Source organism: Microcaecilia unicolor, chromosome 1 (genome assembly GCF_901765095.1).
Source record: "Microcaecilia unicolor chromosome 1, aMicUni1.1, whole genome shotgun sequence".
NCBI lineage: Eukaryota > Metazoa > Chordata > Amphibia > Gymnophiona > Siphonopidae > Microcaecilia > Microcaecilia unicolor.
Window position 1 is genome coordinate 193,509,586 of NC_044031.1, and position 26,145 is coordinate 193,535,730.

Genomic DNA, 26,145 nt, shown 5'->3' on the forward strand with positions numbered 1-26,145 from the left:
TCTCACAACTGAATCCAACAAAATGCTATATTTATCTCCAGGTCAATTTTCAGCAGGTCATCTGGGGGAAATTATGAAAAATCTAATCTAGATGTGTGAAATTATTCCTATGTTCAGCAGTGCTATACGTATATAGCTAGCACTATTGAATATGCCATTATAGCTTATACATGTAAATGCAAGTATGCTTACAGGTACAAAACTTCTATGTATAAGCTATCTCCCTAATTCTATATAGTGCAAAACACATTAGGCACCAATTAAACAGTTAAAGAAGTTATGCACCAAAATGGGAATAAACAGCAACTGTGTGTGTGTAACTGCCATTAAGTGCCATTCCTAAAAGGTAGGACCCAAATATGAATCCATTAACTGATGGGATGTACCAAAGCATTCCCTAAGTAGGGTGGGAACAGGCAACTTCACGAGCAAGCACTTGCGCTCCAAAATGCGCATCCTGCTGCGCTGCCACATCCAGCCTGTAATGCCGCACGAAAGAGAGCTGAGAAGCCCAGGTAGCCGCATGACAGATCTCCTGAAGAGAAAAAACACCCGTTTCAGCCCACGAAGAGGACATTGGCCTCGTAGAGTGTGCTTTAAATGCTTCAGGCGGCAACCGCCCTGAAAGCAGATAAGCCGAAAAAATGAGTTCCATAAGCCATTGGGCTACAGTGGCCTTAGACACCGGAACCCCCCGTCGGGGACCTGCCAACAGAACAAATAAATGATCAGAATTTCTAAACTCATTTGACATCTGCAGATACTGCCACAGAGCCCTGCGGATATCCAAAAGGCGCAATTGCCCAAAGGAGTCCGGAAACGCCTCCTTAAGAGAAGGAAGGAAGAAAGATGGGCTGGTTGAGGTGAAAAGCTGAAACCACCTTAGGCAGAAAAGAAGGCACCGTACGAACAGTTACCCCAGATTCCGAGAACTGCAGAAAAGGATCCCGACAAGAAAGAGCCTGAAGCTCAGACACTCTTCTAGCCGACGTCACTGCCACTAAAAAAACTGTCTTGAGAGTCACATCCTTCTCAGAAGCCCATTTAAGAAGCTCAAACGGAGATCGCTAGAGCGCCTTCAACACAAGCCCCAGGTTCCAAGCCGGACAAGGTGACCGCAAAGGAGGACAGAAACGAAGCGCCCCTCTGAGAAAACGGAGAATATCTGGATGTGCAGCAAGGGAAAATCTGGAGACTTTCCCCCGGAAGCAGCCAATGCTGCCACTTGAACTTGAAGGGAATTGTAGGCCAGGCCCTTTTGTATCCCGTTCTGCAGAAAGTCCAGCAAGAGCGAGACTGTCACCAGAGTCGCCGAGATAGACTTTGGCGTACACCACGCCTCAAAAGTGCGCTAGATCCGAGCATAAGTTGCAGAGGTAGACCGCGTGCGAGCCTGCAAGAGTGTGGCAATAATTTTATTAGAATAGCCCTTGTCCCTCAATTGCGCCCTCTCAAGAGCCAGGCCGTAAGACCAAAGCGGCAAGGATCTTCCATAGTCACCGGAACCTGAACTAACAGGTTCGGAACCCGAGGCAAAGGAAGAGGCAAAGGAAGAGGCGTGTCCACCAGCATCTGCCGGAGATCCGCGTACCAAAGATGCCTTGGCCAATCCGGGGCGATGAGAATCACCAATCCTCGGTACAGATGAATCCGAAGTAGAACTCGCCCTATCAAGGGCCAAGGAGGGAACACATACAGGAGGCCTGAGGGCCAAGGTTGAGCCAGAGCATCCACCCCCGCTGAGCGAGGATATCTCCTTCTGCTGAAAAAGCGAGGGACTTTGGCATTTACGCTTGACGCCATGAGATCCAAGCCTAGAGTCCCCCATTTGGCACAAATCTGAAGAAAAACGTCTGCCAGTTCCTATTCCGCCGGGTCGATTTGATGTCTGCTGAGGAAATCGGCTTGCACGTTGCTCTGACGGGCTATGTGAGCCGCGGACAGCAGCTCTAGGTGGCGCTTGGCCCAGTCGCAGATCTGAGACGCCTCCGCAGCCAGGGCCCTGCACTGAGTGCCACCCTGGCGATTGATGTAGGGCACTGCTGTCGTGCTGTCCGACAGAACTCAGACGGGAAGATCCTTCAGCGTCCTGTGGAAGGCAAGAAGAGCCTGAAATATCGCTCTCAGTTCCAAGCGATTGATGGACCATCCCGCTTCCGTGGTGGACCACAGACCCTGAGCATAGCATCCCCGGCAATGAGCTCCTCAGCCTGAAAGGCTGGCATCGGTTATCACCAGACACCAAAAAGGAAGAGCTAGTGGTATCCCCTGCCGCAGCATGCTGTCGGAAAGCCACCAATTCATACTGCGCTGGGCCGCAGGAAGCCACCGTAGTCTGCGTTGGTATTCCTGGGAAATCGGAGACCATTGCTGAAGCAGAGCAAGCTGCAGCGGTCTTATGTGAGCTCAAGCCCAGGGAACCACCTCTATGGTGGCCGTCATCGATCCCAGGAGCTGAACAAAGTCCCAAGCTCGAGGGCGAAGCATCCGCAGGAGCAGGCGGACCCAATTCTGAAGCTTGAGCAGCCTGCTGTCGGGAAGAAAAACGAACCCCGAAGTCATGTCGAACCGGACCCCTAAATACTCGCGAGACTGAGAGGGGGTCCGGTGACTTTTGGGCATACTGACTACCCAGCCCAGAGTCTGAAGAACTGTAACAACTCTGGCTGTGGCAAGTCGACTCTCATCTGCCGAATCCGCTCTGATGAGCCAGTCGTCGAGATAAGGGTGAACTCTGATACCCTCTCACCTGAGAAAGGCAGCCACTACCACCATGACCTTGGAAAAAGTTCGAGGGGCGGTCGCCATGCCGAAAGGCAAGGTGCGAAACTGGAAATGTTGGTGCAAACCGGAGAAACCGCTGATGCGGCGGCCAGATGGGAATATGCAAGTACGCTTCCTTGAGGTCCAGAGACGTGAGAAACTCTCCTGGCTGTACTGCTGCAATGACGGAGCACAGGGTTTCCATGCAGAAGTGTCGCACTCCTAAGGCCTCGTTGACTCTGCGTAAGTCAAGGATAGGCCTGAACGCCTTTTCGAGGCACCACAAAATAGATGGAGAAGCGACTGCAGCCGCGTTTGGCGGGAGGAACCGGAACCACCGCTCCGAGCTTCAGAAACACCTGCGTCTCGTATACTGCCGCATCGGGACTCCAAAAACACGTCTCCTACTGGGACAGCAAATTCTAGTCGGTAACCTTCTCTGATCAGGTCTAGGACCCACTCCTTGAAAAAAGGGGGAGATGACCCCCTACTGTGGGAACCGATGATTAGACCAGCACCCCATCATTGTGGAGGACGCCCCTGAACTCCTGGATGTTGCCCGGACGCCGCCGGGCGTTTGTCCGAACAAAACGAGTTCCTCTGCTGGAAACAGGTACGTTGACCAAACCCCGCAGAGTGCCCCAGGTGATACCTGCAAGCTTCGCGAAAATGTGGCCTAGAAGAGGAGGGAAAAGAAGGACTTTTGGAAGAAGGCCTTGACCTATCCTCAAGCAAACGTTGGGACTTAAGAGTCCCCTAGGTCCTTAACAATCTTCTCCAAATCCTCCCCAAATAAAAGAAGGCCCCGAAAGGGTAACCTCACCAGCCTTTGTTTAGGGTCCATGTCAGCCGCCCAATGCCGGAGCCAAAGAAGGCGGCGGGCAGCAATCGCCACAGACATCTGCTTAGCCGAAGCTCTGACCAGATCATAAAGGGCATCAGCCAAAAAAGACAGGGCAGACTCCATACGTGGGCTGACCTCAGCGAGGGAACCCGCTCCATTGGTGGGCTGCTCAACTGCCTGCTGCAACCAGAAAAGGCAGGCCTGGGCTGCATAGGAACTGCAAATAGCCACCCATAAGGAAAGGCCCGAGATATCAAAGGACCACTTCAGCATGGATTCCAGCCGCCGGTCCTGCATATTTTTCAAAGCAACCTCTCCCTCCACTGGGAGAGTAGTCTTTTTAGTCACAGCTGTGACTAAAGCATCCACTTTAGGCATCCCAAAGAGGGTCAACTGACTTTCCCTCAGGGGGTAAAGGTGACACATAGCCCTGGCCACCTTCAAGGGACCCTCAGGGTCAGACCATTCAGCTGAAATAAGCTCTTGGATGGAAGCATGCACGGGAAAAGCCCGAGAAGGCTTCTTAGTGCTAGCCATCCTAGGATTAATAGAAGAGGCAGCGCCCTCGTCAGGATCTTCAATACAAAGGGCCTGTAAGGCATCAGAAATGAGAGCTGGCAGCTCGTCGCGGTGGAAAATCGGAACCGCTTTAGGGTCATCCAACTCCTGTGGCATGCAGCCACCCTCATCTGGATCATCAGTCCGTGAGGGCCTGCAAGACCCCTCAGACTCCCCGAAACTAGATCATGGGGGAGAACAGAGTGAAGAGTCCCCCTCAGACGGGGTATTCACTCATCTACGCTTAGCGTCAGCCAAAAGCTCGGGGGAAGAAATAAAGTCTCCAGCAGATGCTGGGCTATAAAGAACCGGAGGCAACCCAGAACGACAGAAATTGTCAGGAGCCTCAGGCAGTGCTCTTTTTAACATAAAAGCCTTATGCATCAGCAGTACAAATTCAGAGGAGAAAAACTCACCCTGTATATCCGCCCCCACACTGGGGGAAGCGGAGGCAAAACCTCCTCTAGAAACCTCAAAACGAGGCGTCCCCCTGCACCACCAGCCACAACACCCCCTGCTCTACTTGCAAAGCACAGCAGCCACCCCAAGCAGAAATCCAGGAAGGCTTCTTAGTGCTAGCCATCCTAGGATTAATAGAAGAGGCAGCGCCCTCGTCAGGATCTTCAATACAAAGGGCCTGTAAGGCATCAGAAATGAGAGCTGGCAGCTCGTCGCGGTGGAAAATCGGAACCGCTTTAGGGTCATCCAACTCCTGTGGCATGCAGCCACCCTCATCTGGATCATCAGTCCGTGAGGGCCTGCAAGACCCCTCAGACTCCCCGAAACTAGATCATGGGGGAGAACAGAGTGAAGAGTCCCCCTCAGACGGGGTATTCACTCATCTACGCTTAGCGTCAGCCAAAAGCTCGGGGGAAGAAATAAAGTCTCCAGCAGATGCTGGGCTATAAAGAACCGGAGGCAACCCAGAACGACAGGAATTGTCAGGAGCCTCAGGCAGTGCTCTTTTTAACATAAAAGCCTTATGCATCAGCAGTACAAATTCAGAGGAGAAAAACTCACCCTGTATATCCGCCCCCACACTGGGGGAAGCGGAGGCAAAACCTCCTCTAGAAACCTCAAAACGAGGCGTCCCCCTGCACCACCAGCCACAACACCCCCTGCTCTACTTGCAAAGCACAGCAGCCACCCCAAGCAGAAATCCAGGAGCGGAGAAGCGACGTCCACACCTGCTGGGACATAGAGTTATACTGAAGGCATAGGGGGTTGGGCGTCCTAGAACACCATGTGCTTTCAGTGTTCTCTATCTCGACCTGCTGGTAGGCGGATACAACCCTCAGTTAATGGATTCATCTGCTGCTGTTGATGACAAGGAACTGTTATTATCCCAACACCTCCTGCTATTAAAGGATTGTCAGGCAGTAATTGCATGCTGTACTTCTTGTCTTATGTTATGTATCTGCTGAGGAAAATGAAGTGGCTCTTTTTCATGTTAGTGCACTCTTATTCACAAACTTACGGTTTGATGTGAACTTCCTTCTCTCCACCCCTTAATTTAAAATGGAGTGGTAACTCTGTTATAAAAGACGGCTGACAGAGCATTCAAATGTGTTAGCTTGAAAAACGTTTTACACCGGCTCTAAAAAGACACCCACACTGTACAAACCTTAACGTTCTCTGGTTTTTCAGGAGGTTCTGTAAGCCTAGAAGACCTTCTTTCCTTTCTGACCAGTTGGAGCTGGCACAGCGGTTGAGCACTTCCGCCACATCTTCTGTCTGCCGCATATAGGTGGGGATACTGCCGTTCCGCGAGCTGTATGAACGCTCTGAACAGGCACTGGATGCGTCACTGTTGGCATCATCATCAGAATACATGCCATAGGATTCATACCTCCTTCGAGCAGGCTTTTTCTATCCGAAGACAAGTCTCGTTAGTTGTTGGCATGGTATTATTTTTATACTTCACTGGCTGTAATTTTCTACACGAAACCTAACAAATACATGGGAACAGATGATTTCTCAGACAATGTGGACCCTCACTATTTAAGATCATATAACCTTAAGGTAAACTTCATTTTTATATGACAACACAGGGGTAACTGGTGACATTTTTCATTGCTGGTTTAATACTGTCGCTCATTCTGGCATGTTTAAAATTGAAAAAAAAAAACAAAACAAAACCCAGGCTATCACCAGTATTTAAATACATATAATTAACCCTGTTGAACATACACATTGGCCATTGATTGCTGCTGCCACTATCCATTTATGTTAATACTGCTACTCAGCAGGCTTAAATTAAATTCATAGATTATTTTCATGGAAAGGGTGGCCGATGCCGGAAATGCTGTCAGAGCAGAGGTGGTTGGGATGAACAGTAACAACTCAAAAAGGCGTGGGATAAACAAGGAGGATTCTTATCTAGCAAATAACATAGAGGTGTGTAACCTGCATGGAGCTGCCGGTATTAGTGCAATCCTAAACAAAGACATAGAGGAGACGACCTGCATGTTCTGCAAAATAGCAGGAACTATTCTAGCCACCTTTCTGGGCAGACTAGATGGCCCAAGCTAGTGTCGCTGCTGTCTGTTACTAGTATCTGCATATTTCTGTTTACATTTGGTCATTTTACTACTGTTTTGCATTTGTTAAAATTGTAAATTTCATATCAGGCTATACCTGCTATACTCCACTTTGGGTGAATCTCTTCATAAAGGTGGTTAAATAAATCCCAATAAATAAAATAAAAAGTGTCTGAAAACTGTCATTATCTGGATAATATTTCTGCTCTGCCCTCCTTCCACCCCTTCACTATATGTATAACATCAGGCTGGTCAGGAAATTTTCAGTCTGACACTATTCGTAAATGCCATGCAGTGTCTCCCCAACAGATTTACAATGTCAGACTAACCCAAAAAACTGGAGAAAGAAAGATCTGAGAATCTCAGCATACGCTCACAAGACAAGAGAGCTTAAAGCAATTTCACAACCATCACAGGTCATAAAAAACTCAAAAAGGTAAAAAACAAACCCAAAAAAACGGTCTAAAAACAACTATTTCAAAAGTGTGAAAACTGCATCAACAGCAAACAGGAAAAACAACAATAGGACAATAGCTATGTACTAACCAGCCACTTTAAATTTGTATTTTTCTTCATTTGTCCCCAATTTTCAAAGGTCCATATTCCAACAAAGCTTGTCCATTAAGACCCGACAGGGAATCCCTGTTTCGCATCTGCTGATTCAGGGGTAAAGAATTCTTTAGCCACAGCATAATCCCAAACCGGTGAACAAGATTACAACTCCTATTTAAACAGTATGACTCAGCCACTCCTCTCTGCTTGGCCAATCAGCATGAAAATCAGTCAGCCCTGTCTCCTAGAAGGTCCTAGAAGGTGGACCATTCAATCCGAATGCTCAGATCATGTGGCTTAACAGAGTCAAAATAGTAGACCCATTTCTACTGCCACTGTCACAAACATTTCCCCAAATCACCTCTGCATGAACAGCGCTGTAGTTGTTACAAAACTGTACACTGTAAAATATTATGTTCATGTGCATGTGGACTACAGTGCACCTCTAATGGGGCCTCCATTTTGCCCAAACATAAACAGGAACTATGTTCAATAAGCCTTACTTTTAAACTTCAAGAAGGGCACGGGATCAAATAAATAACACCAACAGAAGCATGTGTAGTCCTATGATGTTTGTGAAAGCAGTCTTGTGATGCTAAGATTGAGGTCTTTTTTCCTTCACTTTATTTGGTTAGTCTGACACTGTATATCAGTTCAGGTGACACTGCATGGCATTTATACATAAACACATTTAAGAGTTTCTATATTATGATTTTTGTGCTTGTATCAGGTTTTTGTCTTTAGATTATTCAAATAGTGTCAGGAAATGCATGGATAGCAGACTTATACATTCATCGTTCGTTTGCAAATTGACCTTGGACATCTTGTCAGAAGTGCATCATTAAGTACTGCCTGTAACTGACAGAAGAGGTACAGTAACTTCCTTGCGACACTCAGTTTATGAGCCCTTACTGCAACGAAGGAGATCAAACACTAAGCAGTGATGAATGCAAGACTATATTCTGATTTTATCTTAGGGAATGTGAGTACAAATCAGTGGTATAGGCAGACCTTGATGTGTGCGTGTGTGTCCCAATCCCCACCAACTGAAGCATTTGTTCAGCGCTAGTCTCCGCCACATTGCCTACCCTGCTCTTCCCCTCACATCGCGTGCATGCTCATTTTAGTGACCAGTGCTGGACAAACGCTTCACCTGGCAGGGATTGGGGACCCCTGCCAACCAAACCAGGGGCCCCAGGCCCCTGTAGCTACGCCACTGGTAACAGGGCTCTGCAACTATTATGTCAACTGCTATGGAATATGTCAGAAACCTCTGGTATTGATTGCTATTACCCAATCATTTCTTTCCTGAATGAGTAATATCAAGTTTGTGAAACAGGTTTACAAAACAAAATCTGAATAACCCCTCACAACCTACATGTGAAGGGTACATATGAAGAAAATGAAATGTACAACCAACATTTTTACTCCACAATGGGCTGTTCTCCACTGCAGTGCTAAACATATTGAGGGTAAGTTTATAGAAGGCCTCCAGACTTGTGCAGTAAGTATGAGCATAAGTTAAACCAATTTTCAAAGCAAAAAGTACACCCAAATTTTCCATTTCAAAATTAACCAGTGAAAAATAATTGCATATATTCATACCTATGTAGCATGCAAAAATTCCCCAGCTTAATTTATGTATGTATTTTATAGAGCTTGTAGCGCTATAAAAATGCTAAATAGTAGTAGTATGTTTGATTATATTTTTTCCACTACAGCAAACTGAGCCAAAGATGGAACAATTTTTTACTTGCTGATTACAGCTGAAAATTTCAGGGCTGTGGAGTCGGTACACTAAACTTTCAACTCTGAATCCACTATGTTTTCTACTGTCCGACTCAGACTCCAACTCTGACTCCGACTGATATTAGGCTTTAAATTTTTTTGTCCTGAATCTTAAAGTAATGGTAAATATAACATATTTTTGTCCTAGATCTATAGTACTGGTAAATATTGCTGGTTCAAGGATCCCTTTCTTAGGTATTCCTTTCTACTTCCATGCCCTGGAAAATTTACTTTTCTTCTGGAGTAAAGTTCCCACTGACTTCAGTGAAAGCCACTGGAAGTTGTTAAAAAAAAAAAAAAAAATCAGCAGTAGATTTCCAAACTGGGAAACCACAGGTCAAGGGCCTGCCTGTGCCAGGGGCCCTGGCTTGAGGTGCCCAGGATATATGTGCCCTGGCTTGAAGGAGTACCTAAGAAAGGGATCCCTGAACCAGCTAGATATTAACATTAATTCTATACTAATGCTGATCTTAAAACAGAAGTAAACTTTAGAACTTTACTTTCATTTTGTTACATTACTTCCAGTTTAGGGCTTTTTAAAATTCTTCTGATAATCCAGTTAGAAAGAAAAGATATACTTCACTTTTGTACATATCTAGCTTTTTTAAATCTGCAAGGAAGTAGAAAAGAAAATTGTGCAAAAAGAAAAATATCTAACACTGATCTTGAATAGAGTAAACATATCTTGCAGGAATCTCCATCTTGACTTCAGCATTATGATTTCCTTTATAATATGCATCCTTTACCCATACAGGGTCAGCAATTTTCCAATAGCCTTCTTAGTCATGTGAAAGCCACTTTTAAACTACCCAGCCTCCTCTTCCTCCTCTACTTTGGTGGACCTAATTCAGGTCCACCACAGTCTTTAAATGTTTTTGTTGTAGATACTCTTCATTTATCGAGTACCTTTCTATATGAAACAGATTTGTTTAAAAACATGCTCATCCTAAACAAGTCTCACGGGAGGGTGTATGCACGTGTGTTATGGGGTAATGAACAAAACTCAGATCCTGTAATAAAATAATCAGGTCTGGTAGAAAGAACAGCAACCTGCTCATCAATTTGTGTCAAAGTCAACATTTATTACATAGCTAGAATCAATTTAGCTCACTATAAAACTACTTTAACTCAGGGCCTGATTATTTTAAGGCTTTTCTCTCATTTTGTGTTAATGAGAAAGAAGCCTAGTGAATTTGGTCCCCAACCAAAAGAGACTGCAAATGAGATAAAACTACTCAGGCCCAATATTCAAAGGATTTATGCTTTTAACTTTGACAGTTATGCTCTTAATTGGCCTCTATGAAAATTTACTAGGACCGAGTGCCTAGCTTTATTTTCAAAAACGAACTTAATCCTAAATGAAGGAGCATAAAAATTTGGTGGCAAAAGGGATGGATTTAGGGTTGGGAAAAGAAAGTTAGGAGGTTAGCACTGATTTTTCAGCACTAGGCTCGTAAATCTAAGCAAAAGAAAGGCTGCCCTAAATTTACCAGCACAACTTTTAAGCTCCTAAATTAAGATCGGTTGTCAATTGATAACTTACGCTTCTAAGTTTGGCTGAAAACAGCTCACAAATTTAGGAGCATTAAATCAGGAGATCAGTTTTCTTAAAACATCAGGCCCTTACTGATTTAGAAGGTAGCTATGCACCTAATATTTTAATTAATCCAATTAAATGTTATAATTCTAATACATAGCACAGTAATATATTGATAAAAAAATATATAGACCCATTGCCATAATGGGTGTTTTTAAAGGACAATAGGATAATCAGTCAAAGAAGCAGGTGACACCTGATGGTGCCAAAATGGACCATCAACTAGAGAGTATTTGAAAGGTTCTCTGGAGTTCCCACACAGTCTCTAGCTTGCAGAGCCCCCTCAGACATATATTAAAGCTTAAAATTAAACCTGCTCCAAAAGGGGATAAAACAAGTTAAGTCTGGCTGTTTATCCCGCTGTCCTCAGAAAACACCCTTCACAAGTAATCAATGTTTTCTCTGAAGTCAAGCAGGATAACCAGTCACACATAAAGGAACTGCTAGCTATAAGCAATAACAACAAAAACACAAAATGGGGAAAAACATTAAGACCACTGCCAGTGAACAGAAGAATAAAATTTTCATTAGGAAAATCTTTCCCTATTTCAGATTTTTTTCTCTTTAATATAAGATTTTTATTTTTAATAACCTTAGGTAGCCTATGAGCAGCGCCCTAGGCTTAACCTTAATTTCCAAGTTAAAGGGAATGGATTCAGTCTCAGGACGGATCTGAGGAAAAGGCAGAATAATTTTATTCAGAATATGACCCCTGGACTTTTCAGATTCAGAGATACTGATGTGGTATGAGACACCAGCAACACTCAAGCCATTAATTATCCCAGCAGACTTAGATGATAGCTCCCAGAAATGAGCATTACTATACAGGTAGAAAGGATTCCTTCTACACTGCTGTTCAGCTTTGACTTGGTTCAGATGGCACTTGATGCTGAGCATTAAGGCCAAAACTAGAAGAGTTTAGTAGTAGAGGGCAGGTCTTCATAGATTACCAAGAGGGATCAGTTGATGGCTCTGGCCTAGATATTAGGAACAAGAACAATGGGAAGCAGACCAGGCACTCCTGGTACAAATCAAGGAAACTTCAAATTCTCAATAAAACAATATTTATTGATAGAAGACTCAACACAGCACTGTATTTTGGCTGAAGGCCTACCTCAGGAGTCTTTCTATTTAATCTGGAGAGTGAAATGGTAAATGTGCCAACTGGCATTGAAAACAAATGGTCTACAAAACATGACAGGTTGTATCATGAGCAAATATGAACACTTGAAAAAGAAAAAAAAATAAGTGGCAAAATGCCTAGGCTTGATCACCTTCTGCTGCTTTATTCCCCAAAAGGTCTTTTTCAAGTGTTCATATTTGCTCATGATACACTCTACTGCATGTTTTGTAGACCATTTGTTTTCAATGTAAATTGGCACATCTACCATTGGATGGTTTCACTCTCCAGATTCAGTCCAGAAAGACTCCTGAGGCAGGCCTTTGGCAAAACCAGTGCTTTTTTTGTACCGGCACCTTTTTCCTGAGGTCCAGCTCATTTGCCCACTCCACTCCCTTCTGTTCCTGCTCCTGCACTCCAAAATCTTTTGATTACCCAGCCGCAATTCTCTTCTCTCCCCTGCCCTCCCCTCCATGTCCAGCAATTCTCTCTCCCCTCCCCTCCTCCATGTCCAGCATGTCGCCTCTCTCTCCTGCCCTCCCCTCTCCAAGTCGCAGCGACCTGGAAGTGAAGGCAGCAGTGCTCACTAAGGCAGGCAGGCTCGTCTCCTCTCGCGTTGCTTCCCTCAGCGCTTCCCGCCTTCGAGGGCAGGAAGCACTGAGAGGGAAGCGATGCGAGAGACAAACCTGCCTGTGTGCCTGCCTCAGTGAGCACTGCTGCCTTCACTTCCAGTTCGCCGCAACTTGGAGAGGGGAGGGCAGGGGAGAGAAGTGACATGCTGGATATGGAGGGCAGGGGAGGGGAGAGAGAATTACTGGACATGGAGGGGAGGACAGGGAAGAGAGGAGACATGCTGGACATGGACAGGGAGAGAGGAGAATTGCTGGGCATGGATTTCCTCTTACTGCACATTTACTGCAGCTCTGTGCTGAAAAGATGATTTAGTAAAAATAGAAAAAAAAAAAAAACCAGCACAAAGGGCCTTTAAAAACAAAAGGGAACACAGTTCTTTCATTAAGAAATCCTTAATGATTTCTTAAGAAAACTTTGATTGAAGAAAGGCCTGACATGGGCCGTGTTTCGCTGCTACCGCACCTGCGTCAGGGGTCACACCAATGACAAAGGAGGCTTCAACAGACTAATTTCAAAAGGCTGATGCTTTCCAAAATTTTGTGTGATATGTTCCTCCGAATGAAATGCAGTGCTAAGCTCACACAGCAGCAGCGTAAGGTGCGGTAGCACCGAAACATGGCCCGTGTCGGGACTTTCTTCAATCAAAGTTCACTATTGAAGGATTTCTTAATGAAAGAACTGTGTTCCCTTTTGTTTTTAAAGGCCCTCTGTGCTGTTTTTTTTTTTTTGTTTGGTCTTTTTCTGTACTTGGTTCCCTCTCTTTGTCACATTTTAGTAGAAATGGAAAACATATCAGTTGTTGCAGTGGCAGTAATAGGAGGAGCCACAGCACATTTCCCAGCAGCACCTGCAGGCTACCCTTTGAAAAGCTGGTTTTGAGCACCAGGATTCAGCTCTAAACTGAGGTTTAGACTGGCAGGGCTGGTGACAAGATATTAGGCTAAGCCATCTCGCTCTAACATTCTGTACTTAAAATCCAGGGTGCTGTGATGCTCAAACTGTTGTTATGTAGTCCAGAGAGATTTTCTGGTAAATCCTGCTGCAGGTGTATGCCCTCACCTGGATGACACTATAATCTGATTAGTTGAGGGTTTTGAGCACATCTTAGATTTTTGACAATTTTCACTATTGTATTTTGGTTCTTGATGCTTGACTATTCCACACAGAAAAGAAGCAGACTACAAGGTTTGTGTCTTGGAGAGCACATATAACAGAACAAAAAAGAAAAAAGTGTACTATTGGCATGGCTTTTGGGATTAGTGTGGATTTTTAATGCAGTGCTGATTCACATATTATCAGTTTACTACACAGAAAATCTCATTTCCTATCATGGGAATTAAATGGAGTGGCCTAGTGGTTAGGGTGGTGGACTCTGGTCCTAGGGAACTGAGGAACTGAGTTCGATTCCCACTTCAGGCACAGGCAGCTCCTTGTGACTCTGGGCAAGTCACTTAACCCCCCTCCATTGCCCCATGTAAGCCGCATTGAGCCTGCCATGAATGGGAAAGCGTGGGGTACAAAATGTAATAAAAATAAAAATAAATAAGCAATCCTGATTATTTTGTGCAGAATTTCACCATGGTTTTGGTGCATCAGTCCTCAGTATGGAAGAATCTGCTCACCTACTAAATTGCTTGGTAAGGTGAAACAGCTAAAACCAGTATCTCCCTACTCTCAAAATTCTTCACCAAAGGAGAATGGTACTGATGCTTTGATGTCTTCACTTAGTACTCGATGTCAACACAGGCAATGGAGAGTTAAAGGACTTGCCCAGTATCACAAGGCACCACCGTGGGATTTGAACCAAGCACCCCTGATTTTCATCCCACTGTTCCCTTGGTACTGAACAGTCACCAGCAGTTAATACAACTCCTGGATCCATTTGAATTGATGCCTTTGTCCATGCAATAGTCTTTTTTTTTCATGAAGATATCCATGAGTTTCAGTTCCTGGAGCTTTCTGGCTCTGGGTCAAACATTTAAGCAGATACTACACTTAGGGTCACTATCCTCTGGCCCCAGAGAGTGGGCAGGCAAGTATTGTGATCATCATTATAGACATCTTGAAATAGTAAGGGAGACAATACTTGCAGTCACTTTCAGGAAAAATGTTAGATATGAAAGCGTGTATGAGCTTGCCAGGTAACACAGGCATGGTAAGGAAACCTGATACATAAAAATCAAATGAGCTCCAAGAAGAGCAATACAGGAGGTTACTCAAATTATTCTTAGAAAAGCACTCAATCATAGAACTACAACCTGCTTGTTTAGGTCTTTTACTCGGAGAAAAGCTGAGGTAGGAAGAGGATGCTCTGCCAAATAAGATACTAAGATAATCCCATATGAAGTCTGAAATGTGTGGGATTTTCTCTCTCAGGTTTAAATTTTTATGTGCTGGGGCAGGGGGCCACAAATGATAGTCTAAATCCTTATTATGGGGACAGGAGTCAAAACATTTTGTATATACAATCCTACTGTGACCAAGAGGCAAACTGAATCGTCCTGAACTGAGATATCAAGAAAAGTTGTTTTGAGTCCGAAGAGAATAAATGTGGAAAAACCCTGAAGAGACTGTTCCTCACACTAGGAGAAATCAAATGTTGAACTGTTTTGAAAAAATAAGGTCTGGCCATGATCATCAAAAGAAAAAGCTCAAGACCAACTGGCACTTAAAAACATAGACACTTGAAAAGTGCCAAAAATCCTACCCAAAAGACTGTTAGGACTAAACAAAGAAGATCAAATTAGAAATAAAAAATATACCATTAAAAAAACTGAGTGAAGAGCTTTAAACATAGAAGTATGCTTTTAATACTGTTCACAAAGACAAACAGCCTAAGGGAGCTCTACAAAGAAGGCTGTGCAGAAATTTACATATATGACAAAAAATATCTTTATACAGAAGCCAAAGCTGGAGTAGAGGATGACAATGACCAAATCCACCAGTGAGCCACCTGCCTCAGGGGTCACTATGCACAACCTGGGACACTGTGGACAATTCACAGGTTAGCATTAAGCTTAATGCTGGCCTGTGAATTGTCCATGGTGTGTTACCATCCACGCTGCAGCACTGTGGAGGCTACTGCTTTTATTGGCTTTGTCTTCTGCACCAGACATTGCTCTTGGCTGTCTCAGTGTCCCAAGTTGTGCATAGTGACCCCTGAAGCAGGCAGCCGCATACGCCAAAACACGGCCTGTGTCAGGGTCCTCTTGTTTCAGTGCTTTAATATATCCATTTTGAACTATGTCTCCCTAGTGGATTTGGCCATTGTATCATCCTCTACTCCTGCTTTGGCTTCTGTGTTTGGGTTTCCATAAAGGATGTCTTCCTGCTTCTGCTTTGGACAAAAAAAAATTTTTTTTCATTACACTCTGTGCATACATGACTGCTCATCCTGCTTGATCATAGAGTAATTAATAGTCCTAATTTTAACCCCATTTAAGCATTACCAACCTGAGTATACAAAGAATGACTTTACATTCCCACTACCTATATAGATAGTGCTATAAAGTTACATACTGGGATTTCAAAAGACAACCTGAATTGAAATCATCAAGATAATGAAGTTTCAACATGATAAAATTAATGCTTCCATATCACTACCCCTGGCTCCCCATTCCTTCTTGAACCAAAAACTGGTTAACTGGTAAATAAGTTTATTAAGAGAGAAAAAAAAACTGTGATATCTATACCTTAGTCCGTATGTCTCCTAAGAGCTGAGAGCAGTAAATTATTTGAGAGAGAAAGTGAAAAGAGTGAATAATGGTTACTGAGTATTGTGCAAAGGAAATACTTATTCACTATGACAGTGGTTCTGAAGCAAAGTAACATGCCATCTACCCCTTTAACTCACCAGCTTAAAACTTCACTTACCTCCTTAATTTTTCTTCTCTCATCTGGCATTCATCTTGTACAGTTAAACCCTCAAAGTAAATTTTTATTCATGGGGAAACCGCCCCCCCTCCCCCCATACAAAAGAATACTCTACTGCGAAGAAGAATTTAGTTTATGCCTGTGTTTTCTAATTGAAGGTCAAGTCATCCTGTATTAATCCAGATCATTTTGAAAACAAATCAGATTAAATCATCCAACAAACACACAAATCCTTCAGCGAGGACTGCTGGAGAGAAAACCTGATCACCCTGTGATTAAAAAAAAAAAAAAAAAAAAAAGCAAGCATTCTCTTCTTTGAGTATGTTAGCAGGAGAATGCTTGGGGTTGAGTGGGAACTGAGGTAAAGACAGAAGAAAAACTCTCTCTAGTCAATCTATTTCCTTTTTGGTTTGTGTATTTTAAATGGCATATTGCACGAAAGAAAAAGGAAGGCTAGCAAATTCTCTCAAGTCCATACGGCTTGACTTATTTTTATTATTACTATCAGCACGATTAGAACAAAAAGAAAAATCAGTAAACTATGACTCATGATGTGCTTGAGCTATTTGTGGGCAGTGGAAAATACAATAGAAAGCTAGGATCACTAGAAGCAGCTTCATGAACAAGAATCACAAATTTTAGACTAATTTACCACAAATAAAATAAACACCTACTATATACTAAACAGTACATAACACATCCATCTCTCTCTCTCTTTATACATATATATATATATATTTATATATATATATATACACACACATCTATATACTGTAGATACATAAATATAAAAGCCTTCATTTAGGTGTCATACACATTAGGCACAACATAAGCACTTCCAACTGCAGCCTCACCCCTTATCTCTCTCCCTCCCAGTGACAAAAACCAGCAGATTTAAGTCATCTTCAGACTGATTGGCCACTGCTAATTATGATTTTTTTAAGATTGTGGTGACCTGCATATTCCCTGTCTGTCCACCAGGCAGTACAGGTAAAGATGCTATGGTTTAATCATTCTGCTTTAGCAACATTAAGTTTTACCACCGTGTTCCCCAAAAATGAAGGCAGCAAAATGCAACAGTTTGTATTTTCTTTGGGAACCTAAGGTTTGATAATAGCCTTATTAAATCATTTCAAAATTTAGATATGTGACCATCTCTAGGAGGTGTGTAAAGTCATCAGAAACAAACAAAAAAAGATTTTTATAAATTCAGTTACAGCAAACAATTTTAATACAACAGTCCAAACATCATTCTTTTATGTGAAAAAATGAAAAAAAAAAAGTTACAAAACTTCAAACATCTAACTTTTTCAAACTGCTTAGGGATCCAAGACATGAAAAATTAGCCATTCTCAACGTTTTCTATCACCTTTTCCCAGAGACGGTCACATATTACTAGCACATTAAAAAAAAAAAAAAAAAAAAGATCTATAATAATTCTTCAATGAATGTCAAAAACAATAAATATTTTATATATTACACTTCAGCATATGGTAAAAGCACATTTTTAAATACATTTAGGGCTCCTTTTACTAAGCGGTGGTAAGCCCAATGTGGGTTTACTGCTCACTATAACAGAAGTACCGCCAGGCTACTGCAGCAGCCTGGCAGTACTTCCCACCTCTACCGCGCCGTCATTTCCAGCTGGTGGTACTCAGGCAGTGCCATGTGCTCCCAGGTTACTGCTGGGTTAGAGCAGGTGCCCATACCACCACCTCAATGGGCTCCCCCCACCCCCAATGTGGCCTTGCGGCAAGAGCTTTATTTGCCTCCTGACCATTTCCTGCAGGCAACTGAGACCTTCCCTTTTATCAGCTGCGCCAGTGTCGGGCCCCCTTTTGCCACAGTTTGGTAAAAGGGGCCCTTACTGGCCAAAATACCACCATATAACAACTACACAATTTGTAACAGAAGTGCTATATAGGATTAAATAGGAAAACATACCAGAGCATCTGCCACTGCTTCTTCCACATCAGACCCAGTGTTGAGAACTCGCATAGCACTAACTGAGGATGACAGCCTGCTCTGCTGACTGATTCCATATCCCGAACCTACCAAAACAAGAAGTCACCACCAAAAGGTTACTATTATAAAATGCAAACAAAGCAGCAAGTACCAACAGTGTTGCTCAGGAGAACACATATAATTTATTTGCTTACATCAGGATACTGATTTCTTTGGGAATAATACTTTGGGTCTAGTAATGATGCAAAGGCATGCAATGTATAGCACAGCCACATAAAACCAAAGACAATCAGTCCAGCTCAGAAATGTGGGTTTTATGTTTGTGTGATGTATTCTTGCAGGCCATCTGAATTTGGATCCAACCTTTTGACTTACTGCCAATTTTATTTATAAAATAGTGTCTGGTTACTAAAATCTGGATTTGTTGGTCATTATTCTTTCTTTTTTGAATTATATATATATTTTTTATATATTTAAATCTGTTTATTAATTTTACAAAGTGAACATAGAAGTGAACATTTTGCAGTACATAAAGAATCTGCAGCAAACTCTTCAATGCAAATCAAAACAATACAGTGCAAGGGCAAAGGGCCTTGTCTCTGATAGCCCCGTACCTATATCCCCGCCTTCCATAAAAGCCCACTATATAAGCACTCCATGCTGCTGATCTTTACTGCTACGCTCAAGCGACCGGTGTAATAGCTGGATGCGATTCTTAAGAAGAACTGTCATACAGAATTAGGTGCCTGTTAGCAGCTATAGCGCACCGGGCTATAATGCAGAGATTTAGAGCAGGTCAAGTTTACCGCGCTTTCTCAGAGCAGTGTGAACATTATCTATCACCCAGCTTACACCGTGGTTCTGCACTCCATGGGTTACAAACTTTGATATTTTTTTTAATACATATTTTATATAACTAGTTGTGGGTGCCAAATGTTTCTCCAAAGCTTATATGCACAGTAGCTTCTTGGAATCCTTTTTGCTTCACTTCTCTGGTTTTGCTGTTGCATATCCGTAGGATTGTGACCTCCTCTTTTCCTTCTTTGGATTGTCTCTTGTTCCAAAAATACTTTGCACAAACATTAAGGGTCAATTTCAACACTACACTGCATTCCCAGTAAAATTTTAGTAACACATCTTAGCTCATGCGCTGAAAGAAACTGGTAATTACATATGTACCACCTCTGTTTACAAAGCCACCCTACAATGCCAGCACAACCCATTCAAAGACAATGGGCTGTGTTGGCACTACCACACCGGCAGCTGCCAACACGGCTTTGTAAACAGAGGGGGTTAGGTAGGTTCTAGGAAAATGCAGTAGAAAACCGAGAAGTTATTTTGTGTCTGCATGGGGAGCTTGCAGGCCTGTGGGTACTTCTTGCTTGCAGCAATTTCATTTTCTATAAGAAACCCCCTGTGGAATTTCCCTTTGAAAATTCAGTTGCAGGAGGGGAATGTGTGTATTTTATAAACTATGTAGAAATAAAGAACATAGGATAAAGTACTCATCAGGATTTCAAAATCAAAACGCCCCTTTTTGTCATGGATAAAAGTAGGCATGCTATCATACAGCAAGTGTACCTTTACCTGCACACTGTATGGGTATTTTCAAAACAAAGTTGTGTTTTCAAAAATACGATATACTGAAAACTATCATTACTATCCTCTGTGGTGCTTTATGCACAACTTTGGATTCAACTAGAATGAATCTTTTTAAGAATTTAGATTTATAATTTTAATCTTAATTTTAAATTAGGGGTTGCTTTTTATATACTATGTTGTGATATTATAGCAATGGAATGGGTTCAATTACTATTGGTTATTATAATTTTGTTTGAGGGGTGTAGTGTTTTTTACAGTCAGGTTTTGATCTTCTGGTTTTCTACCAGTGGATTTTGCAATTGTTGCGCTATTTGGAATTAGATACTTCAGTCCCCTTGCAGCACAGATTCATACTAGATTGTGCTGATGTTTTACCATATTCCACAGAAGTTATTTCAAATAGCACATGGTCATCTTCTTTTAGAGCTCATGAGAAAAACAGCTTAGAAGGGCTAGATTAAATCAAATTTAAGACCACTTTCACATTATAATAATTACCACACCTCACAGGTACCAATTACTTGATTATTGATAAGATTTCACTGGTCTGGGATTGGTTAGAACAACACTAGCTGAGCTGTCTCTTTGTAACTGAGACCTGGCTGGTTTCTCACGATGATCCTCAAGACAGTGATCTCTATCCTCGGGGCTAAAAGACACTTAGGCTTTCTAAAGATAAGAAAATGAGTGGTGGTATTGCTTTGGTTTATAAGACTATTTTTTAGTTAGCCTATTAGAATCTTTTAAAAGCTAAAGGTATCTGCTTGTCATTTGATACTACTCTTCAGGTTCTCTCAGATGTATTGTTTTTTTATTGTCCTTCAACTAAATGGTCACAAGCAAAGGACCATTTTTATGAATTTATTCTTAAAAATTCTACTTTCTCAGAATAATCTAATTTTAAGCGATACTAATTTTCATTTGGAAGATCTTTCCAATCTTAAAATTATGGAACTATTTTCATTTCTCTGTAGTCTCAATTATCAATTTCCACCATCTCAGGCTACTCATACCAAGAGGGTCAACAGTTGGACTAATTTGTTTTAGTACCAGTGATTTTCTTTTGCATAATATTGCAATTACAGATAAGTTCTCAGATATCTCCTGCTAGAACACTTTAGGCCTGATTATTTTTTGTGTGCATTCACTATAAACTGGAGACAGTTTGTAGGGAATAAAGAGAAACAGTGTATTCAGTGTACTTCAAGAGGGAAGACTGATCCTGCTGAATTTTGAGGCTCAATATTGATCCTCACAAATTTGAGGAAAATTGGGAGAATAATCAGCACGGAGATTCTGGATAAACTGGACCCCTACTGCACAAAATCTAAATATTTACGTTCAAGTTGTAAATGGTTCACTGCTGACTTACTTAAAAGAGTCATTGTAGAAAACTGGAGCGAAAATGACAGAAGGACAAAACTACCCTTAACAAATGAAACTGGAGAGCAGAAACTCATAAGTATAAGCAGGCCTTAAAGACCAGCAGGAAAAAATGATTATTCCAGCTTGATTGGAACACAGATGTAAAGCAGTTGTTTCAAATCGTAAATTCTTTCAACTTTCAGAACAAGATCAGCTCTATAATATCTACATTTCCAGGAACTACTTAGGACCTGAAATGTGCATCAATAAAAAAGGAGACAGGCATTGGAGATGTTTATCTTGTTCAATGGAATGATTTTAATCCCTGTTTAAAAAAATGTTAGCTCCTATTGTATATTGGATTCTTTCCCTCCATATATATTACATTTTTATCTTTAGATTTTCTTAAGCAGTTATATCTCTGGATTCACTCTCATCTTTCCCTGGGTATGTTTCCTACTAATCTCAGTGGAATTGTGATTACTCGTATACTGAAAAATCAGGAAAAAAACCTATCAAATTAAGACCAATAGCATCAATTCCATTTTTGTAACTGATGGAGGGTCTTGTTACATTTAGGGCAGTATTTGGACAATCATATTTTACATCACTTCCTGTTGGGTTTTAGACCAACACTTAGTACAGAAACAGTAATAGGCTCATTACTTCATCATATTAGACTATTACTTAGTGAAGGGAGGAGAAGCTTGGTTCTCCAATCTGATCTTTTCTCTGCCTTTGACCTGGTGGATCATGACATCTTGATCCAGATCATGAAAAATGCAGAAATTGCAGGAAAGGTCTTGTATTGGTTTAAAGCAGACCTTGACAATTTTTCATTAAAACTAGGAGCCAGCCCAGAAACTTAGGAGCTAGCATCTAAGACTTTTATCGCGTCTCCTTCCCCACCCTTCCAACATTGTCTCCAGTGAGGTTTTTTTTTTTTTTTTGGGGGGGGGGGGGGGGGGGGGTGGAATCCCCTCCCACATTATCAGTAGCTCTTTTAGAAATAGACTTAAGGTTTTACCCCCCCCCCCCCCCCCCCGCTATTTTGTACCTGTGGGCAATGAAACTTTAGTAAATAAGTTCCTTAAGGTGCTTCTGCTAATCAATGCACAAGTCAAGAGTCTCCCTTCCCAAAACATGTGCCAGCTATATGACAGCACCCTCTTGTCTAGATAGGTGACGCAAAGAGGCAATTGCCTCTCTGTTTCACCTATCACCATAGGCTGGGTCCTCATCAACTTCTCTCTCATACCACTTCTCCCAGCCTTCACCCAGTCTGTCTGTTTCCCTCATACCAATGCCACCCCCAAAGCCTTCACCCAGTCTAGTCTCTCTCATTCCTCTCCCTGCCCCTCAGCCTTCACCCAATCTCTCTTGTGCCCTTAGGCGTAGTTTGTCTGTTTCATTTGGGGGGGGGGGGGGGCAAAGGATGGGCGGAGCATATTCATTAGCATATATACATATGCAAATAAATATGCTAATATGGAGGAAGGAATTGAAATTTACAGGCAAAATATCACAGATGCACATTTCAAAAAGCTGACATATTTCAATTAATAAATTCTGAATAAAATACTTTTTTCTACCTTTGTTGTCTGATCATTTAGTTTTTCTATTCGCTTTGGTCCCAGTGTCTTGTTTTATGCAGTGTCTTCTTTCCAGTAGGCTTCCCTCTGCTCCCCACCCTCCCAGTCCCATCCATCTGCTGCTCCTTCCCTCTGCTCCCCTCCTCTCCCAGTCCCATCCATCTCCTGCTCCTTCCCTCTGCTCACCTCCTCTCCCAGTCCAATCCATCTCCTGGTCCTTCCCTCTGCTCCCAACCCTCCCAGTCCCATCCATCTCTTGCTCCTTCCCTCTGCTCCCCACCCCTCCCAGTCCCATCCATCTCCTGCTCCTTACCTCTGCTCCCCTTCTCTCCCAGTCCAATCCATCTCCTGGTCCTTCCCTCTGCTCCCCATCCCTACCAGTCCCAACCATCTCCTGCTCCTTCCCTCTGCTCCCCTCCTCTCCCAGTCCCATCCATCTCCTGCTCCTTCCCTCTGCTCCCCTCCTCTCCGAGTCCCATCCATCTCCTGCTCCTTCCCTCTGCTCACCACCCCTCCCAGTCTCATCCATCTCTTGCTCCTTCCGTCTGCTCCCCTCCTCTCCCAGTCCCATCCATCTCCTGCTCCTTCCCTCTGCTCCCCTCCTCTCTCAGTCCAATCCATCTCTTGGTCCTTCCCTCTGCTCCCAACCCTCCCAGTCCCATCCATCTCTTGGTCCTTCCCTCTGCTCCCCACCCCTCCCAGTCCCATCCATCTTCCTTCTGCTGCCCCCCCCCCCGCGAGGTCCAAGATCGTGACTCTGTTTACCCCCTCTCTTCCTCCCTCCGACGCAGGCAACAGTCTTCTTCAGCTTTTCTGTGTTCCTGGCAGTGGTAGCGATGTTCACGCTGCCTTCAGTCTGCCCTGGAAGCCTTCTCGTCAAGTTCCTGTTCCCACCTATGCGGGAACAGGAACTTGAAGAGAAGGCTTCGGGGCAGAGCTGAAGGCAGCGTGTACATCGCTACCGCTGCCAGGAACACAGAAAAACTGAAGAAGCATGCTTGCTGCCTGCGCCGGAGGGAGGGAGGAAGAGAAGGGGGTAGACGGACACGCTCCTCTCCGTCCGCTTGGCTTCCCTGCCCTCTCTCTCTGCGTCCCGCCCGAAAGGAAATGACGTCAGAGGAATGCGGGACGCAGAGAGGGCAGGGAAGCCAAGCGGACGGAGAGGAGCGTGTGCCTGCTTGTTTTTTTTTTTTAACTACTGGTGCGGCGGCGCCAGTCTCACATCGTCGTCGTTCTTGCCCCCCCAGTCTACGCCCATGCTCGTGCCCCTTTCTCCAGCCTTTACTCAGTCTCTCTCATGCTCCCCTTCCCCAGCCTTCACCCAGTCTCTCTCATGCTCCCTCCCTTTCATCCTTCTTCTCATGCCCCCTCCCCAGCCTTCACTCAGCCTTTCTTGTGCTCACCTCCCCAGCCTTCACCAGCCTCTCATGCCCCCTCCCCAGCCTATCTTGTGACCTCTCTCCAGCTTTTCCTGCCTCTCTCATGCCCCCTTCCCAGATTTCATGAAGCCTCTCTCATGTCCCCTCCCCACCTTCACCCAGTTTCTCTCGTGCTCCTTCTCCAGCCATTACTCACAGTACTACCTCAAACTCCTTCTCTCCCCCTGCATGGCGATTGGGTTCTACAGATACTTGAGTCACACAGTGCAGGAAGTTGGTTAAGTCTCACAGTTTCAAGTATCTGCAGAGCGCCAGGATTCAGTTCAAACTGACTTGTTTCATTTTCAAACTGTTACAAGGCTCAGCACCCTTGTACTTCTATGACCACATTCACTTTTTCACCCAGGTAGTCAATAGAAATCAAACAAAATAAAACATGGAAACGAAAATAAGATGATACCTTTTTTATTGGACATAACTTAATACATTTCTTGATTAGCTTTCGAAGGTTGCCCTTCTTCGTCAGATCGGAAATAAGCAGGAAATCATATTACTAATAATTTTAGTTTGTTTTGCTTTCCTTCTTTAAGGGGCAAAACATTTTTTAAACAGGTTGAGAATTCTCTGGGTTTTCAAATGACACGATTTTGGAAAGATTTCTCTTACCTTTCAGAAATCATGTTAATTAGATCTTAGAAAAAAAATTTTAAAACTATTATTTCAAAATTTTGTATTAGCAACCTGAGACTTCTGAAATGGCTAAGTAGAATTTCAAATTTTCTGTTTATATTGTATTATTCATCATTTTGAATGTATTCTGGTTATATGTTATTCCTGGAGTTTGCTCCAGCTTGTTTTATTAACCGCTTACAACTATAAGGTATTAGCAGTATGCAAGACATTTTGTTATGTTATGTTGTTCTTGGAAAAGGAACATCATACTTATCATGCTGCAACTACCATCAATTCTTTCTAACTCGAAAGAATGCATACATGCATGAAGGCAAAATACATAAAATGTAAAATAAAATGTATTTGTTTTAGTAGCATGCACAAAAAGAAAAACAATTTCTACAAACGTACAATGAGCTTGAGAACAAAATTCAAACAGTTGCTAAAAGAAAAAAAACAATGCATGAACTTTAGGTAAAATAAGCTCTATTAAATTTATATAGCAAGGACAGTGGAACATCTTTTTGGCTGGGAGGGCCAAGCAAACCAAGTCTGTACCTGTCCCTCCCATTTTCCTAATTGCTGATGCTGTTAGGCAGAAAAAAAAATTGGTAGGGCCATGGCCCGTGGCCCTCCCTGATCCACAGCCTATGCTATACAGATGTATGACAGCAAAAATATATATTATAAAGGCATGACAAATATAACTTATGAACAAACACAATGTATAAATCTTAAATTAATTTGAAAACAATTGTGGAAATTGGATGATTACTACACAGACATTTAGTGTAGAAGTATCCTCATTGTTCACCTGAAGCCCCATAAACATCTGGGGTGTAGAGTGCACCAGTGGACCGAGAGTGATGTCTGGAGGCTGCAATTACAGGACCATATAAACCCTGTCTATTACCATAGAAAGGAGCAGAGCTTCAGCACAGTTGAACAACAATGTAATCTTTAGGCAGACAGAAGCAGCATCATGTTAGGGTTTGAATCTTGTCAAAGGGGGAGGGGGAATAGAAGAAAGATGGGACAAACGCCATTTTCTATATGAAAATCTAATTGACAAAATCTAAATCATGCCCCAGCCGAAAGTTTGCAATAATACTCAAAACACTTCTTAACAGAGTGGCTCAAACCCCTCTGAGCCTTGGTGACTAATTTCTGATAAAAACACTTGCCTAAATTAATTTCATAGATGCCCTCAGTCGTCGATGTCTGCCATGCAACCTCAAAGTTTGCAGGCAATGATCTATGAAAGTAGAGCAAGTAGCTACAAAAGTTATTATGGCTGACAGT

At 42.9% G+C, this 26,145-nt stretch overlaps 1 protein-coding gene across 1 annotated transcript in view; it reads right to left on the reverse strand.

Moving 5' to 3' along the window:
- Window positions 1-26,145, reverse strand: part of CLASP2 (cytoplasmic linker associated protein 2) — a 977,269-nt gene that overhangs the window by 269,112 nt on the left and 682,012 nt on the right. The window contains 2 exon segments of the mRNA XM_030203481.1: window positions 5,790-6,034; window positions 18,213-18,319. Coding sequence (XP_030059341.1) covers window positions 5,790-6,034; window positions 18,213-18,319 — 352 coding nt within the window.